General features: G+C 42.2%; 2 protein-coding genes across 8 annotated transcripts; one reads left to right on the top strand and one right to left on the bottom strand.

The window, feature by feature from the left end:
- Nucleotides 1-639: 639 nt before the first annotated feature.
- On the bottom strand, nucleotides 640-3,438 carry LOC124028017 (zinc finger CCHC-type and RNA-binding motif-containing protein 1-like). The gene is made up of 8 exons (XM_046340180.1): nucleotides 3,276-3,438; nucleotides 3,011-3,124; nucleotides 2,651-2,679; nucleotides 2,281-2,392; nucleotides 2,083-2,190; nucleotides 1,856-1,965; nucleotides 1,554-1,626; nucleotides 640-1,321 (listed from the first exon to the last, which is right to left on the bottom strand). The coding sequence occupies exons 2-8, from the start codon at nucleotides 3,092-3,094 to the stop codon at nucleotides 1,169-1,171; spliced, it is 669 nt and encodes a 222-aa protein (XP_046196136.1). The 5' UTR covers nucleotides 3,095-3,124; nucleotides 3,276-3,438; the 3' UTR covers nucleotides 640-1,168.
- Nucleotides 3,439-3,449: 11 nt separating this feature from the next.
- On the top strand, nucleotides 3,450-18,982 carry LOC124028016 (periphilin-1-like). 7 transcript variants are annotated; one of them, XM_046340173.1, is made up of 7 exons: nucleotides 3,450-3,505; nucleotides 4,118-4,188; nucleotides 4,716-4,780; nucleotides 8,567-8,785; nucleotides 11,936-12,012; nucleotides 17,283-17,420; nucleotides 18,739-18,982. In XM_046340173.1, coding segments are annotated over exons 2-7 (729 nt in total). In that variant the 5' UTR covers nucleotides 3,450-3,505; nucleotides 4,118-4,187; the 3' UTR covers nucleotides 18,968-18,982. The 7 variants fall into 7 exon arrangements, with proteins under 7 accessions (XP_046196129.1, XP_046196135.1, XP_046196134.1 ...); XM_046340179.1 differs by having other exon boundaries at nucleotides 3,451-3,505; nucleotides 17,286-17,420; XM_046340178.1 differs by having other exon boundaries at nucleotides 3,480-3,498.
- Nucleotides 18,983-19,230: the final 248 nt, after the last annotated feature.

Below are 19,230 nucleotides of genomic sequence, written 5' to 3'. Positions count from 1 at the left end.
TAGTGCAAATGACATTAACATTATTGCATAGTTGAATGTTAAGCCCTATTCATGTTTCCTAATGTGATGGAGAGGCTACAGATTATATACATAGTTAATAACTGGGGTTAGAAAAATGAATGACAGAACTGAAAAGGGAATTATGTATTTCACCTTGTATTTAGTTGCCAAACATTTGTAAACCATAAATCTTTATAACGTAATTTCAGTGGCTCTCCTCCCATCCCATCTCATTGCTTTAAAAGGGAGCTCTTGACGTGGCCTTGCAGGTATAAATCAGAATGTGCCAGGGCTGAGAGTTGCAGCCTGTACCGCCTGGCTTCCTGTCAGGACACTCCGTCACATGGAGCTCTTGCTCTCTGATAGGGAACACGTGGTATTTGAGAGGTGCACACTGCACTCATCAGGACAACATCCACCTTACTGTAGAGGGGAAGAGTAGCCCCCACAGAATGGAAGATTAATATTGAAATACAGGAAGGAATGTTGCCTTGCTCGAGTACATGGAATATGGTGAGAAGCCCGGTGGACACGTTAGGGCAACACTACAGTACACACACCTTACTACACCTTGCCTCTGGTTAGCAGCTGGTGGATGGGGAGTTGTGATCAATACTGAAATACAGGAAGGAATGTTCATGACTTGAATGTTCTTTATTCCTATTTATCAGCAAAAGTGTGGTGCATTATTGTGAAAGACCACATGCCATCGGTGGTGTTCTACACTTTCAGATGTTTCAATACCCTTTTCAAATAAATTGAGCATAAGATGGGGAAGGCTATCTTGAAACCGAATAGTTCTATTTCCCCTAATATTGACATACATAGGAAGGGTGAAAAAAGACAGTAAAACAACTATGGTGTATTTACACAGCTGATGAAAAGAAAACCGCAGAAACACAGTTAATCTCCAATCACATTGTCCCAATGCCTGCGAAGAACAGTGGCTGAGTCCTCATTATAAAAAGGACACTATGGATCAGAACAAATACTGATACAGAAACAGTTGTGGACTTCAACTAAACAATGGTACACTGTAACCCTTTTCATCAAACACATCTCTTCTCGAGGTCGATGATGCCCTTGAAGATCTTGACAAACAGAATGTCCCCCGTTCATTTTCAAATATTTGCTACTCAAGAGTCTGAATTATATCTGTGAAATCCCCTCAGTCGCTCAGTTCTTCCTCGTCACTGAAGTAGACACTCTTTTTGATCCTGGGTTTCTTGGAGTCGTCTGATGTGGAAGCCTCCTGACCGGCCTCCTCAGCCACAAAGGCCGTCTGCTGTCGCCTATGCTGCTCCTCCTCAAGTCGTGCTTGCTGTGGAACACATGATCCCATGTGTGATTTTAAAAGAGGGGTCAGATAAGGACAAATACCAAGTAAATAGAGGGTTTCAAGTAATACAATAGCCTACTAACTTACCTGGAATGCTATGGCTTGACTTAAGCTGTCAAGAGCAGGGTCCTCTCCCTCTTTTAAGAGGGGTCAGATAAAGACAAATACCAAGTAAATAGAGGGTTTCAAGTAATACAATAGCCTACTAACTTACCTGGAATGCTATGGCTTGACTTAAGCTGTCAAGAGCAGGGTCCTCTCCCTCTTCCTCACTTTCCTCCTCTTCTCTGTAAACGACAGAGGAAAAAGTAGAAAAGTCATAGAAACAAAACACACACAGAGGACTTCACAAACAATGACAAATATGACACTGCAATCAAACAAAGAATCTCTGAACTAAAGTTCATCTGAAATAGAACAGTTACTGTTAATATCAAGGACACACTGCTGTTGAACACGATCATAGCCGTTTGCAAACACGGGAGAGGGGCATCAATGTCCTGATAAGATACTTACACTTCATCAGGCTCTTCAACCTTTTTCTTCTTCTTCTTTTCTTTCTTCTTCGGGGGTTCTCGTTCACCAAGCAAGTTTTTTGGGCATGCATAGCTTAAGTGCCCTGTATCCTATGACGTGAAAAGGACAGAAATATTGTATAAATAGCACGAACATCCGGCTACACATTCCGGATGGATGAAGGGGGAAATGGAGATGGCTTATCTGGGTAGAGAGTATCAACTCACCCCACATTCATAACATTTGGACTTGTCTGTGTAGTTTCGCCTCCTGATAAATTCAGTTGCTCGCCCGTTGTCGATTGCAATGCTCGCTTTCACTGTTCTTCCAAACAACTGCGGGGCGAAAAGATGGGGACTTTAACACAAAAACAACACATCAGATATGTAACTTTTTATGAAAACAGGGAGAGGAAAAATGCCCACCTGTTTATTGTTGAGTGATCTAAAGCAGCTCTGTGCAGACTCTTTGTCCAGGAAGAGCACAAAAGCCACACCTTTACTTTTGCGTGTTTCTTTATCTTTGACTATTGTCACCCTGAAAGCATGAGACCATCATTATCTTCTCTGATCACCACAACACCAACATAGCTGTAGATTTTGCTATAGATTTTTGTTATTCACTGTGTATTTATTAATCGTGTCACTATTTAAAAAAAATCTTTATCTTTAACTCTGCATTATTGGAAACAGACCCGTAACTGGGAAGTTCACTGTTAGTTTACGAAGCATGTGACCATTTTTTGGTTTGTATTTGAGCTTTGTATAGCTCATTATTTTGATACCAGTAACTTACTTCACAACTTTTCCATATTTGGTGAAAAGCTGAAATGACAAGATCCAAGACATTATTTGAGGTCATTTTTCCAAATGGCATAAACAGCAGGATCACGAACTTGTGAAATAGTGGTAGGGAGGGGTTAAGTAGTTCTATTCCATTACTCTATATATGAAGATATTACAGCAGGTAGCCTTGTGGTTAGAGTGTTGGACCTGTAACCGAAAGGTTGCAAGCCCGAATCCCCGAGCTGACAAGGTAAAAATCTGTCGTTCTGCCCCCTAGCATTAGTTAACCCACTGTTCCTAGGCTGTCATTGAAAATAAGAATTTGTTCTTAACAGACTAGTTAAATAAAGGTACAAAAAAATGGTTTTACCTTGTGTAGATCACTGTTGGTTAGAGAGAAGGGCAGGTTGGACACATAGACTGTGCTTCTACTGGGAGCCAAACCACCACTCATCTTGACTTCACCATCAGAGTGAGACAGTCACTGAAAACAGATTAATGGTGATGAATATTCAGATTGAAGCTAGTTAGTTATCTATTTCATTGAGCGATTTGCAAGCTAGCCGTGATGCTAGATCGAATCCGATGTATATTACCTGGAAATACACATTCAAGGAATCGAATAAATCACTTACCTAAAGAGACAACATTGGTGACTTATAGTTATTGAGTAGTGTGGGCAAAAACATTGGAAAATATGTTGCTTTCTATTAGTTATTCAATCTCAGTAATATGTGTTTGCTATCTCACTGCCAAAAACAAACGAGAACTGATCGTCGTCACAGGAATATGACGTTTCACGTGACAGACTTTTTGTCCAATCCAAATTCAGTGTGTACATGCGCCAACCGGAAGAAGGTGAAAAGTAGGCTATGATGAGCTTGTTTTCATATCTTTGTGAAGACGACTTTATTTTCTCCAACGTGCGTATTGTTTATAGCGTGTCTAAATGTTTGTGTTAGTAAATGTGTATTTGTTCTAAATACCGATTTCGTTTTGAGCGAATTAACTCAGCATGGACTGTGGACTAGCTTGAGCATGTAGCTAGCTAACGTAAGCAAACGTAGCTAGCAGTTAAATCTACACAACCTGCGAAATATATACTAGAACGTTATGTGCTAAATAGGTAGCTAATTAGCAAGCCAGTAGAAATAGGTGTCTTCATATCACTAATCTCAGTGGTTGAAGGTTTGCTTGAAAGAAGAGGAGGAGGAGTAGTAGTAGTTAGCTAGGAGTTAGTGCGGTTTTCTAACGCTGAACCAAAGATTATGGCTGAGCCTCAGAGGAACGCGCGCTAACATCCTGCCAGTACTTCTGAATCAGAGCTAGCTATTAGCTACAGTAGATTCCTTACTATCACACATACTGATTTGACATATCTCTATGCTTGGGATTTCCTAACCTACATTGTTAATAGCTAATGTGCACACCATGCAGTATTGTCAAACTAATACGTAACATCTTCTCTTTTCCCCAGTTAGTATTGACTGTTTCTATTGGCATTACCAACTCCCAATACTACCACATAGACTTGTCCAGACAAAACAAGTAAGTGGAAAATATCTTGCTTTCCTCCCAAAAAAGGTTTCCAGTTCTGCATACTAAACAATTCCACCAGGTCCACATGTAGGCATATTCATGAACACCTACCACAACTTTGATTGTCATTAACTGTGTAAAACTCCGGGTGGGTATAATTTGTGGAACGTTCCAACAGGAATCTGTTCCAAAAACATAGTAAATAACAAGGTTGCCAACAAACAACGCATACAAAGTTGTATAGTGGCAGAATAAGATGCCGGGTAGGGGCGGGCTATTTCATTACGTTTTTCACTCACCACGTTTGTTCTGAAAAATGTCTGTCCTCACTCTGGTAGCCTATGGACAAACATTAAGAATAAGCTACGTGGTGAGTTGATGCTTTTTCGGCAGCTAGTTAGCCAGGTGAATTGATCATGATACTTTGTATACGTTGTTTGTTGGCATCCTTGTACTTTACAACGTTTTGGAACAGATTCCTGTTGAACGTTCCACAAATGATACCACCCTAAACCTCCCTGCTGTCTACTTTACAGTGGCCTACAGGAGAGACAGAAACATGAGGGATGTCTACGATGAACGCTTCCTACCAGACAGACCGGTGAGAGTTTCTGCCTGTGGAAAATGTTGTTTGGTTTATATATTTAGAATTGTACTAATTTACTTTCCATTATAATACTTAACAGAACTTAGCTGAGGAACGCTCAACTCCGTTCTCTTGTATAGAGGCGGAGGTGAGAATTGATAACTGGTCGCATGATCTGCTAGCAACAACATGGACTCGCCGTCATTCGATACTTGTGAATATTTCTGAAAACACTTACCGTTCCTTCTGTGAGGTGCTGAAATTCTAGTTCTAGTGGCCTTGACGTACTAATCAGCTGAGATTCAATTGGCGCAAATGTTGATCGACACAAATGAGGAAGAAGTCGGTGGTTGTATTACATAAAAGCTGTTATTAACCGTATGCACTTCAGCACCTGCAGTTGTCCAGCGTTTTCAGAATGAACATTTGTTCAAGTATCAACTGATGGGGACTCAATGTCGTTGCTAGCAAATCATGTGACTTAGTTATCAATACTCAACTCCGCCTTGATATTAGAGGTCAACCATTATCATTTTTTCAAGGCCGATGCCGATTTATTGGTGGACCCGCAAAAAAAAGCTGACCGATTAATCGGCCGATTTTTATATGTATTTGTAATATTGACAATTGCAACAGTACTGAATGAACAATGAACCCTTTTGTTTGAGCTTAATATAACGCATCAAATCTATTTAGTCTCTAATGAAACATGTTCGATTTGGTTTAAATAATGCAAAACAAAGTGTTGGAGAAGAAAGTTGCAATATGTGCCATGTAAAAAAGCTAACGTTTGAGTTCCTTGCTCAGAACATGAGAACATATGAAAGCTGTTGGTTCAATATTCCCAGTTAAGAAGTTTTAGGTTGTAGTTATTATAGGAATGATGACTACTTCTCTCTATACCATTTGTATTTCATATACCTTTGACTATTGGATGTTCTTATAGGCACTTTAGTATTACCAGCCTAATCTTGAGAGTTGATAGGCTTGAAGTCATAAACAGCGCTGCACTTTAAGCATTGTTAACAGCTGCTCGCAAATGCAGGAAAGTGTTGTTTGAATGAATGCTTACGAGCCTGCTGCTGCCTACCTCCTCTCAGTCAGACTGTTATATCAAATCATAGACTTAATTATAATAAACACACAGAATACGAGCCAGCTCCTGCCTACCTCCTCTCAGTCAGACTGTTCTATCAAATATCAAATCATAGACTTAATTATAATAAACACACAGAATATGAGCCAGCTGCTGCCTACCTCCTCTCAGTCAGACTGTTATATCAAATCATAGACTTAATTATAATAAACACACAGAATACGAGCCAGCTGCTGCCTACCTCCGCTCAGTCAGACTGTTCTATCAAATATCAAATCATAGACTTAATTATAATAAACACACAGAATACGAGCCAGCTGCTGCCTACCTCCGCTCAGTCAGACTGTTCTATCAAATATCAAATCATAGACTTAATTATAATAAACACAGAATACGAGCCAGCTGCTGCCTACCTCCGCTCAGTCAGACTGTTCTATCAAATATCAAATCATAGACTTAATTATAATAAACACACAGACTACGAGCCTTAGGTCAATAATATGATCCAATCCAGAAACGATCATTTAGAAAACAAAACGTTTATTCTTTCCGTGAAATACGGAACCATTTCCGTCCATTTGGAAGACCCACTGGTGGCATCCCTAAGTCTAAACATTGCTGTTACATTGCACAACCTTCAATGTTATGTCGTAATTGTGTAAAATTCAGGCTAATTTAATTAGTTTTTGTTAGGAAGAAGCACAGTTCGCAACGAGCCAGGCGGCCCAAACTGCTGCATAAACCCTGACTCTGCTTACACTGAAAACAAGAGAAGTGACACAATTTCCCTAGTTAATATTTCCTGCTAGCATACATTTATTATAACTAAATATGCAGGTTTAAAAATATATATACTTCTGTGTATTGAGTTTAAGAAAGGCATTGATGTTTATGGTTAGGGACATTTGTTCAACGAATGTGCTTTTATTCGCGAATGTGCTTTTGTTAAATCATCCCCCGTTTGGCAAAGTTGAAGTAGGCTCTGATTCAATGATAAATTAACAGGCACCACATTATTTATATGCATCGCATGACATGCTGGTTAACCTGGTAATATCATCACCCATCTGTAGTTAACTAGTGATTATTTATATGCATCGCATGACATGCTGGTTAACCTGGTAATATCATCACCCATCTGTAGTTAACTAGTGATTATTTATATGCATCGCATGACATGCTGGTTAACCTGGTAATATATCACCTGTAGTTAACTAGTGATTATTTATATGCATATGACATGCTGGTTAACCTGGTAATATCATCACCCATCTGTAGTTAACTAGTGATTATTTATATGCATCGCATGACATGCTGGTTAACCAGTAATATCATCAACCATCTGTAGTTAACTAGTGATTATTTATATGCATCGCATGACATGCTGGTTAACCAGTAATATCATCAACCATCTGTAGTTAACTAGTGATTATTTTATTTATGCTGGTTAATGTAATATCATCAACCATCTGTAGTTAACTAGTGATTATTTATACGATGATGCTGGTTAACCTGGTAATATCATCACCCATCTGTAGTTAACTAGTGATTATTTATATGCATCGCATGACATGCTGGTTAACCTGGTAATATCATCAACCATCTGTAGTTAACTAGTGATTATTTATATAACCAGTAATATCATCAACCATCTGTAGTTAACTAGTGATTATTTATATGCATGACATGCTGGTTAACCAGTAATATCATCAACCATCTGTAGTTAACTAGTGATTATTTATATGCATCGTTAACATGACATGCTGGTTAACCAGTAATATCATCAACCATCTGTAGTTAACTAGTGATTATTTATATGCATCGCATGACATGCTGGTTAACCAGTAATATCATCAACCATCTGTAGTTAACTAGTGATTATTTATATGCATCGCATGACATGCTGGTTAACCTTAATATCATCACCCATATGTTAACTAGTGATTATTTATATCGCATGACATGCTGGTTAACCTGGTAATATCATCACCCATCTGTAGTTAACTAGTGATTATTTATATGCATCGCATGACATGCTGGTTAACCAGTAATATCATCAACCATCTGTAGTTAACTAGTAATATCATCAACCATCTGATTAGTGATTATTTAAGATTGATTGTTAACCTTTTATAAGATAAGTTTAATGTAATATCATCAACCATCTAGTTAACTAGTGATTATTTATACATCGCATGACCTAACCTGGCTCTAGTGATTATTTATTGCAGCCATGCTGGTTAACCTGGTAATATCATCACCCATCTGTAGTTAACTAGTGATTATTTATATGCATTGACATGCTGCACTCTGTAGTTAACAGGTGGTCAGCCTGTCACAGCAGTTTACTCATGGATTACATTATAATCGGCCATAATCGGCATCCAAAAAGGCAGATTACCAATTGTTATGACAACTTGAAATCGTCCCTAATTAATCGGTCAACCTCTTGATATAAGAGGAAAGAGTTGAGCGTTCCTGAGCTCCACAGAACAACTGTGTCTTCTTTCCATCCTGAAAATTACATAAATTCTATGATTCACTGAGAATTACAATACATCATTTTTTCTAAAATAAACCTTTTCATCTAGAAATAAAAATAGTAAATAGCTTTCTAGAGGACATAACAAATAGCTTTCTAGAAGACATAACCCTAATCTTGTTTCTCTTTCTCTTCTTTCACATCGAAATGTAATTCATTGTAGGCCCCATATCCCAGATCAGCTGTAGCAGGGCCTGTAGAGAGGAGGCCGGCTGGTTTCGGAAGGCCAGACGAGGAGTACAATCGAGGGTTTGAGTATGACGGGCCTCGCTTTTATCCAAATGGAGGCCCTCGAGGTTACCATGGCGAGGATCAAAGAGGCTACCATGGCGACAGCCTTCATTTTCCTAATGAGCGCAGAGGTATCCCACCTTCCCGGAGAGTAAGTGGCTCAGACAATGAATAAACCATTATTGTACACGCACAATTTAAGCTTCATGCCAAGGAAGCATAATATTTGACCATCGATCTACTGTACATGCTGGGTTCACAAGCACAAAAGAATGAGTTTTCTTATCAAATGTATTTATAAAGTCCTTCTTACATCAGCTGATATCTCAAAGTGCTGTACAGAAACCCAGCCTAAAACCCCAAACAGCAAGCGATTCAGGTGTAGAAAAACCTGCGTATCGATCGATTGCATTAGTATGATTTGAGAAACTGCCAGAAATATTTCTCCAACGGTAAAATGTGAACACCACAATGGAAGTGCTTCTACATCTACATTGCTTGCTCTTTGGGGTTTTAGGCAGGGTTTCTGGAGAAGCACTTTGTGATATCTGCTGATGTAAAAACGGCTGTATAAATGCATTTGATTTAAGTACTGAATTTAGCTCATAGTACAGTCAATGCTGAAGTTATAGGGTATATGATTATAGTACAGCTAGAAATCCATTATATACACAGCCAACTGTATGAGGAGTTTATTTCAACCTCTGACGCCACTTGGTGTTCAGATAAAGAATTACATGTTGAGTAGAAGATGCTCTGTCAATCACTTTCATTGGTGCATGGATGCCAGTAAGAGTAGCTGTGGGCCCCAGGAAGAGTAGCTGTGGGCCCCAGGAAGAGTAGCTGTGGACGCCAGGAAGAGTAGCTGTGGGCCCCAGGAAGAGTAGCTGTGGGCCCCAGGAAGAGTAGCTGTGGGCCCCAGGAAGAGTAGCTGTGGGCCCCAGGAAGAGTAGCTGTGGGCCCCAGGAAGAGTAGCTGTGGGCCCCAGGAAGAGTAGCTGTGGGCCCCAGGAAGAGTAGCTGTGGGCCCCAGGAAGAGTAGCTGTGGGCCCCAGGAAGAGTAGCTGTGGGCCCCAGGAAGAGTAGCTGTGGACGCCAGGAAGAGTAGCTGTGGACGCCAGGAAGAGTAGCTGCTGCTTTTGCAACAGTTAATGGGGATCCTAATAAAATACCAAATACAGAGGATTGGAATATAATATTTTAGAAAATACTGTCTAATCAACAGCAGCATGATTGTGTGTTTCTCAGGATAGGACACCTGTAGATAAAGTTGAAGTCAGAAGTTTACATCCACTTAGGTTGGAGGCATTATAACTCGTTTTTCAACCACTCCACACATTTCTTGTTAACGAACTATAGTTTTGGCAAGTCGGTTAGGGCATCTACTTTGAATGACACAAGTACATTTTCCAAGAATTGTTTACAGACCGATAATTCACTGTGTCACAATTCCAGTGGGTCAGAAGTTTACATACATTAAGTTGACTGGACAATTCCAGAAAATGATGTCATGGCTTTAGAAGCTTCTGATAGGCTAATTGACATCATTTGAGTCAATTGGAGGTAAACCTGTGGATGTATTTCAAGGCCTTCCTTCAAACTCAGTGCCTCTTTGCTTGACATCTTGGGAAAATCAAAAGAAATCAGCCAAGACCTCAGTAAAAAAATTGTAGACCTCCACAAGTCTGGTTCATCCTTGGGAGCAATTTCCAAACGCCTGAAGGTACCACGTTCATCTGTACAAACAATAGTACACAAGTATAAACACCATGGGACCACGCAGCCATCATACCGCTCAGGGAGGAGACGCGTTCTGTCTCCTAGAGATGAATGTACTTTGGTGTGAAAATTGCAAATTAATCCCAGAACAACAGCAAAGGACCTTGTGAAGATGCTGGAGGAAACGGGTACAGAAGTATCTATATTCACAGTAAAACGAGTCCTATATCAACATAACCTGAGCGGCTGCTCAGCAAGGAAAAATCCACTGCTCCAAAACCACCATTAAAAGAGCCAGACTACGGTTTAGAACTGCACATGGGGACAAAGATCATAGTTTTTGGAGAAATGTCCTCTGGTCTGATGAACCAAAAATTATAACTGTTTGACCATAATGACCATCGTTATGTTTGGAGGAAAAGGTGGGAAGCTGAAGAACACCATCCCAACCGTGAAGAACGGGGGGGTGGCAGCATCATGTTGTGGTGGTGCTTTGCTGCAGGAGGGACTGGTGCACTTCACAAAATAGATGGCATCATGAGGCAGGGAAATTATTTGGATATATTGAAGCAACATCTCAAGACATCAGTCAGGAATTTAAAGCTTTGTCGCACATGGGTCTTCCAAATGGACAAGGACCCCAAGCATACTTCCAATGTAGTGGCAAAATGGCTTAAAGACAACAAAGTCAAGGTATTGGAGTGGCCATCACAAAGCCCTGACCTCAACCATATCGGAAATTTGTGGGCAGAACTGAAAAAGTGTGTGCGAGAAAGGAGGCCTACAAACCCGACTCAGTTACACCAGCTCTGTCAGGAGGAATTGGCCAAAATTGACCCAACTCATTGTGGGAAGCTTGTGGAAGGCTACCCGAAACGTTTGACCCAAGTTAAACCATTTAAATGCAATGCTACCAAATACTAATTGAGTGTATGTAAACTTCTGACCCATTGGGAATGTGATGAAAGAAATCAAATCAAATTTCTCAGGATGGGACACCTGTAGATATGTTGTCCAGTACTGTCTAATCAACAGCAGCATCACAGTGTTTCTCAGGATGGGACACCTGTAGATATGTTGTCCAGTACTGTCTAATCAACAGCAGTATCAGTGTTTCTCAGGATGGGACACCTGTAGATATGTTGTCCAGTACTGTCTAATCAACAGCAGCATCAGTGTTTCTCAGGATGGGACACCTGTAGATATGTTGTCCAGTACTGTCTAATCAACAGCAGTATCAGTGTTTCTCAGGATGGGACACCTGTAGATATGTTGTCCAGTACTGTCTAATCAACAGCAGCATCACAGTGTTTCTCAGGATGGGACACCTGTAGATATGTTGTCCAGTACTGTCTAATCAACAGCAGCATCACAGTGTTTCTCAGGATGGGACACCTGTAGATATGTTGTCCAGTACTGTCTAATCAACAGCAGCATCACAGTGTTTCTCAGGATGGGACACCTGTAGATATGTTGTCCAGTACTGTCTAATCAACAGTAGCATCACAGTGTTTCTCAGGATGGGACACCTGTAGATATGTTGTCCAGTACTGAAACAATAAAAGTAATTGTCTGTGTTCTAGCCGGAGGAGCCGTACCCCTACCCTTCTAGACCACCTCCTAGAGAGGACCCCCATACAACACGCCAGATGGAGTTCAGGTAGGCACAACTCTCTCACACACTCCTGGATATTTATTTTGAAACTTTCATCAGGAGAATTGGAGTTGAATGTTCAAGCAGTCTAACCTTGTTAAACCAAACTGATCACCGTTCTGTTTCACTACAAGTAGCTCTCCTGAACCCCCCCACAGGAAAAAATGATGCACTGTCATTATCTAAGTGACCAGAAGATGGCATTGTTGCACCATTTGTTTACCATGACAACCCATCTTTTTGACACAGCCTCCCCAATCAGCCCTGTTGACTGAAGCCCATGTCATGTTTTTAATGATTTGCATATCTGTGTGTCTCATTCTGTGTGAAATATTTATATAGTACCAGAGAATAATCACATACGCATCAGGTCTGGCCCATATCGGGCCCCGTCCACCTCTCTGCTCACATAGCTCTCTCCTGGGACTGGGAGAGAAACACACAAACACCTCAGGGTCGACTGCGGCCGCTCTGCTTTCACACCACGCCACACCTGGGTTCAAATGGTACTTGAATTACTTTCAAATATTTTATATGGGCTTGATTCAGCTTTGCCTGGCTGAATGGCTCCATAAAATAGTCCCAAATCAGAAAACCCCGCCCATCTGACACTCCAGGCAGACTCGAGCAAAAACTGAAAAGATTTCAAGTGGTATTTGAACCCTGGTCTGCACAGCGATGAGCGTACCATTCCTTGTGGCAGCCCGAGGTCACATACTAGTCTTTAAAACCCTGTCTGTCTGTCTGGTGTAACCTGACATGATAGAGGTGAAGGAAGATACAGGGTTAACAATGGCGTCTACTGAGTCACCCTCCGGACAGCACCATCACTATGACAGGAGTCATAACAGGACATAGGTCTTGTCACAACTGTGTAAGGCAGTCCGTACACTACGCCGTAGTAAGGTGATGGCCAGAGTGTGACAGAGCAGGGTTCTGTGACTGTCCCGGGGTCAGGAGATGAACCTGCAGCAGCAGAACTCGTCTGTTATTTTAAGGGCCAGGTGTTCAAGGTTCTTTCTTCTCACCTTCTTCAGTTCCTCAGGTGAAATAATAGAGAAAGTAATTACTGCCATAAATCAAGTTAATGTTGAGAGGTTATGATAGTCGCACGCCCGAGGCCCCTGTAATCCGGTTAGTTAGGTCTGGCCGTTGTTATTTGTCTTGGCGTATTTACCTGTCGTGACGGTGTAAAGGTGAGGATGCATGAAGAGACTGAGAGATTACTTGGTCTGATTCAACCTGAAGTTGACTGATGTTCCAACTGTATTTCTCATACAGTTGTACTCTTGACCTGAACTATAATCACCAGGACTAAAGTCATTAGATTGAGTTCTCCTTTTAGTGATCACTGCTAATGTACATTTTAGGTAGTCATTTTGAGATCCGTTCAGGCATTCTACAGGATTTAAAGACTTCAATATATATAGAATACAGTAACCAGGTTTGAGTGTGAGAGCAACTGCCTTACTTAATCAACAACACATCAACACAACACAATCAACACATATATATAAATATAGAATACAGTAACCACAGGTTTGGGTGTGAGAGCAACTGCCTTACTTAATCAACAACACATCAACACAACACAATCAACACATATATATAAATATAGAATACAGTAACCACAGGTTTGAGTGTGAGAGCAACTGCCTTACTTAATCAACAACACATCAACACAACACAATCAACACATATATATAAATATAGAATACAGTAACCACAGGTTTGGGTGTGAGAGCAACTGCCTTACTTACTCAACACCGCAGCAATATATATATAGAATACAGTAACCACAAGCAACTGCCTTACTTAATCAACAACACATCAACACAACACAATCAACACATATATATAAATATAGAATACAGTAACCACAGGTTTGGGTGTGAGAGCAACTGCCTTACTTACTCAACACCGCAGCAATATATATATAGAATACAGTAACCACAGGTTTGGTGTGAGAGCAACTGCCTTACTTAATCAACACAGCAGCAATATATATAGAATCAGTAACCACAGCAACAATATATATATAGAATACAGTAACCGCATGAACAAGCCTTACTTAATCAACACAGGCAATATATATATATAGAATACAGTAACCACAGGTTTGGGTGTGAGAGCAACTGCCTTACTTAATCAACACAGCACAATATATATATAGAATACAGTAACCACAGGTTTGGGTGTGAGAACAACTGCCTTACTTAATCAACACAGCAGCAATATATATATAGAATACAGTAACCACAGGTTTGGGTGTGAGAACAACTGCCTTACTTAATCAACACAGCAGCAATATATATATAGAATACAGTAACCACAGGTTTGGGTGTGAGAACAACTGCCTTACTTAATCAACACAGCAGCATATATATAGAATACAGTAACCACATGAGAGCAACTGCCTTACTTAATCAACACAGCAGTAGAATACAGTAACCACAGGTTTGGGTGTGAGAACAAGCAACTGCCTTATATAATCAACACTTAATCAACACAGCAGCAATATATATATAGAATACAGTAACCACAGGTTTGGGTGTGAGACTGCCTTACTTAATCAACACAACTGCCTTACTTAATCAACACAGCAGCAATATATATATAGAATACAGTAACCACAGGTTTGGTGTGAGAGCAACTGCCTTACTTAATCAACAACACATCAACACAACACAATCAACACATATATATAAATATAGAATACAGTAACCACAGGTTTGGGTGTGAGAACAACTGCCTTACTTAATCAACACAGCAGCAATATATATAGAATACAGTAACCACAGGTTTGGGTGTGAGAGCAACTGCCTTACTTACTCAACACCGCAGCAATATATATATAGAATACAGTAACCACAGGTTTGGGTGTGAGAGCAACTGCCTTACTTAATCAACACAGCAGCAATATATATAGAATACAGTAACCACAGGTTTTTGAGCAACTGCCTTACTTACTCAACACCGCAGCAATATATATATAGAATACAGTAACCACAGGTTTGGGTGTGAGAACAACTGCCTTACTTAATCAACACAGCAGCAATATATATATATAGAATACAGTAACCACAGGTTTGGGTGTGAGAGCAACTGCCTTACTTAATCAACACAGCAGTTTAGAATACAGTAACCACAGGTTTGGGTGTGAGAACAACTGCCTTACTTAATCAACACAGCAGCAATATATATATAGAATACAGTAACCACAGGTTTGGGTGTGAGAACAACTGCCTTACTTAATCAACACAGCAGCAATATATATATAGAATACAGTAACCACAGGTTTGGGTGTGAGAACAACTGCCTTACTTAATCAACACAGCAGCAATATATATATAGAATACAGTAACCACAGGTTTGGGTGTGAGAACAACTGCCTTACTTAATCAACACAGCAGCAATATATATATAGAATACAGTAACCACTTGAGAACAACTGCCTTACTTAATCAACACAGCAGCAATATATATAGAATACAGTAACCACAGGTTTGGGTGTGAGAACAACTGCCTTAATCAACACAGCAGCAATATAACAAAATATGTTCTGCTTGAACAACCGTCTCTAATTCAACACCTAGGCTTTTCATTTCACCCCGTGGGTCAGTTAGAGCCCAGTGTTAAACAGCCAGGGGTCACAGTTCCAGTTCAGAAGAGGGAGGGGAAAGTAGCAGGCTAATATTTAGGGGTAATATCGGCAGTAAAGACGTGGCCGTTTCCTTTGAGCACAGATGGGGTCAGACGAGGTCAGGGTACCCTTCAAACAACACCCTGTCTGCGTTCCAAACGGTACCCATTCCCCTGTGTAGTGCACCCCTTTTAACCAGAGCCCACAGTGCAGTATGTAGGGGATAGGGGGCCATTTGGCATGCATCCCCTGGGTCATTAAAGTTTTGTGAGGTCGGTCACTCCAAGCTGCTGGTTGGTTGGTTGGAGGACGGGGGAGATGAGGTTCAGGCTGGGGTCGCTGAGACCAGGTGCCTTTCATTTGTTTATACCCCCTCCTGCCCCTTGGCCTGCCTGGCTGGGTCATTCTACTGCCTGTCGTATAGGAGGCACATCATCAGCGAGGGCAACAAACCAGAGAGGATCAACAGTCTCAACAGGAGAGGAGAGAGAGGGCTGGAGGGTAAATTAATGTTCCTGGTTTTACTGCTGCTAACACAGATGTGTGTTTAGGAAGATAAAACTACCAGGGCTTAGCCTTTGCACAGAGAGCAACGGTAGAGTTTTAACAGAGTCATTAAAACCGCTTAGAAATACCATTTAGCCTGAAGATATTTAGATAAATATGTAGTTGGTTAGGTTTCTGTCCCAATTCATTTCGGAAGAAGCATTGATTCATGATGTGATGTTCTTGTGGACTTTCAGTCCTAATCTGTAGCAGTACTTTTTCCTCATTTTACAATGTCAGACATGAGAGGAAATGTGAAGATTCTTCATGTTTGGTGCTCAGATTGTGACCAGGGTGGTGTTCTGTTGCTGTGGTGGTATGTCCTCTCTACGGTACCTCATCTGTACACCATCTACCTCGGCCCGGTGCTTCCCTGTCTAGGAGCCTGTCTCACCGGTCTCTGACCTTCACCCCTGAGACCACGGGGTCACCCCTCCTGTCCGTGTCTGTCCTGGCAGCACGACAGGCTCCAGTGCTGATCCACCGTGACCAGGGGAGGAGTTATCTAAATAAACCCTTCAACATCTTGACAGTAGTGTCTTGTGTCCAGGGACGGCCCCCTTCTTAACCCAGATGTAGCAGAAGGTGGAGATCAACAGAGGAGGTTAATGGTTTCTCTGAGTGGAGTCGGACTCCCGGATACTTAGTGCTCAGTGACTGCCGTCAAATGACAGTTGGAGCTGTCTTGTTGAGCAGTCTTGTTGAGCAGTCTTGCTGAGCAGTCTTGCTGAGCAGTCTTGCTGAGCGGTTTTGCTGAGCTGTCTTGATGAGCTGTCTTGCTGAGCAGTCCCTCTAAAGTCAGGCCTAATTGCTCTGACACAGTGCAGATGGAAAGCTTTGACGAACAGCAGATAAAGGCTAGTGACCAAGACTCCAAGACATTCCCCTCCTACCTTTTTATATACCAGTATGCATTTGATGGTGACCTTTGGTTAAGATATAGTCCACTGCTTCCACTGATGTACTGTTTTTAAACCTCTTCGTTTACCTTAGTCCTTTAATGGCCAAGTACCTCCAGTATTAAAGCTGTGGTGTTCAGTCTGCTGATGAGATGTGGTCCTTGATGTGTGATTGTCTTTCCACCCAGAAGCAGTGGCCGTGCAGTACCCCCTCCCCCCAGCGTCAGGGCTCAGGGGATGTACCCTGCACCCCGCTCCCTGTCTGCTGTGGTCCCAGAGGGGGGGGATGACACCCTGATGCAGGCCATCCTAAACCTGGACAGAGGGTATGTATCTGGTACTACTACTATCCATTACGAACTAGACAGAGGGTATGTATCTGGTACTACTATCCATTACTAACTAAACAGAGGGTATGTATCTGTCTGGTACTACTACTATCCATTACTAACTAGACAGAGGGTATGTATCTGGTACTACTACTACTATCCATTACGAACTAGACAGAGGGTATGTATCTGGTACTACTACTACTATCCATTACTAACTAGACAGAGGGTATGTATCTGTCTGGTACTACTACTATCCATTACTAACTAGGTAGATATGTATAGTGGTAAGGTTACTATATACAGGGTCAGTTCCAGTAGCATATTTACAATGAGCAGGGATACTGGAGTGATGGAGGTAGATATGGTAGATATGTGTAGGAGTGTGTCATTGTGTAGGGACCTGTGAGTTTGTCCGTGTGTAGGGCCCTGTGAGTTTGTCCGTGTGTAGGGCCCTGTGAGTGTGTCAGTGTGTAGGGCCCTGTCAGTGTGTCGGGCCCTGGGAGAGTGTTGGTGTGTGTAGGGCCCTGTCAGTGTGTAGGGCCCTGCGGGTGTGTCAGTGTGTAGGGCCCTGTCAGTGTGTCGGGCCCTGGGAGAGTGTTGGTGTGTCAGTGTGTAGGGCCCTGTCAGTGTGTAGGGCCCTGTCAGTGTGTCAGTGTGTAGGGCCCTGTCAGTGTGTCGGGCCCTGGGAGAGTGTTGGTGTGTCAGTGTGTAGGGCCCTGTCAGTGTGTCGGGCCCTGGGAGAGTGTTAGTGTGTGTAGGGCCCTGCGAGTGTGTCAGTGTGTCGGGCCCTGGGAGAGTGTTGGTGTGTCAGTGTGTGTAGGGCCCTGTCAGTGTGTAGGGCCCTGTCAGTGTGTCAGGCCCTGGGAGAGTGTTGGTGTGTCAGTGTGTGTAGGGCCCTGTCAGTGTCTCGGGCCCTGGGAGAGTGTTGGTGTGTCAGTGTGTGTAGGGCCCTGTCAGTGTCTCGGGCCCTGGGGGAGTGTTGGTGTGTCAGTGTGTGTTGGGCCCTGGGTGTGTGTTGGGCCCTGGGTGTGTATAGAGATTAAAATTCAAGGGTCAACTCAGTCTGTGTAGACATTTAGTTAGCTATGTATCAGTCATGGCTTGGGGATAGAAGCTGTTCTGGAGCCTGTTGGTGTCAGACTTGATGCATCGGTACCACTCAGACTCTAGATATGTGAAGATGCTGATCTCTCTCTCTCTGTATCTTCTATCTTGTCTTCTGTTATTTGACCCTTTACCATCTTTAGTTGAATGTACCGATTATATGTCACTCTAAGAGCATCTAAATCCCCCTTGTCTCTCACACCCACAGAAGGAAAGGCCCCTTGCCTCCCCTGAGAGCAGACGTCCCCCCCTCCCCCCACAGCCGGTCCGGCTCCACCGTCAGTAGCAAGAGTTACTCTCCTGACAGAGCCAAGGGTCTCCCCCACCCCGCCCAGCAGAAAAGTAAGTACCTCCCCCACCACTCACTCCCTACCAATCATGTTCCTCTTGGGTTGCATTTAGTTCAGCAGCTTATGAAGAGCTGGGATTCCAGCTAAACTTGTCCAATAGACAGATGATAGCCCTGTGAATTGACATTTTGACCCTACTACATTATTGGAACCAGGGGAGAATCCTCAGCCTCTGTAGTTTAATCTTGTCGTCCCCATCTGATGATGTCATGGCGTGCTTTTAGTTGTGGACTATCCTGAAGCGCTCTCTGGTACCCCTGTGGCTGAGCAGCCCTGGGGTGGGTGTCTGTTCCCCAAACAGGCCCGTGGACAAGTACCCACGGGTCAGTGGTGCCCTGTGCTGTGTTACA

This window comes from Oncorhynchus gorbuscha, unplaced genomic scaffold (genome assembly GCF_021184085.1).
Source record: "Oncorhynchus gorbuscha isolate QuinsamMale2020 ecotype Even-year unplaced genomic scaffold, OgorEven_v1.0 Un_scaffold_3630, whole genome shotgun sequence".
Classification (NCBI taxonomy): domain Eukaryota; kingdom Metazoa; phylum Chordata; class Actinopteri; order Salmoniformes; family Salmonidae; genus Oncorhynchus; species Oncorhynchus gorbuscha.
This window is presented reverse-complemented; position numbering and strand designations above follow the sequence as displayed.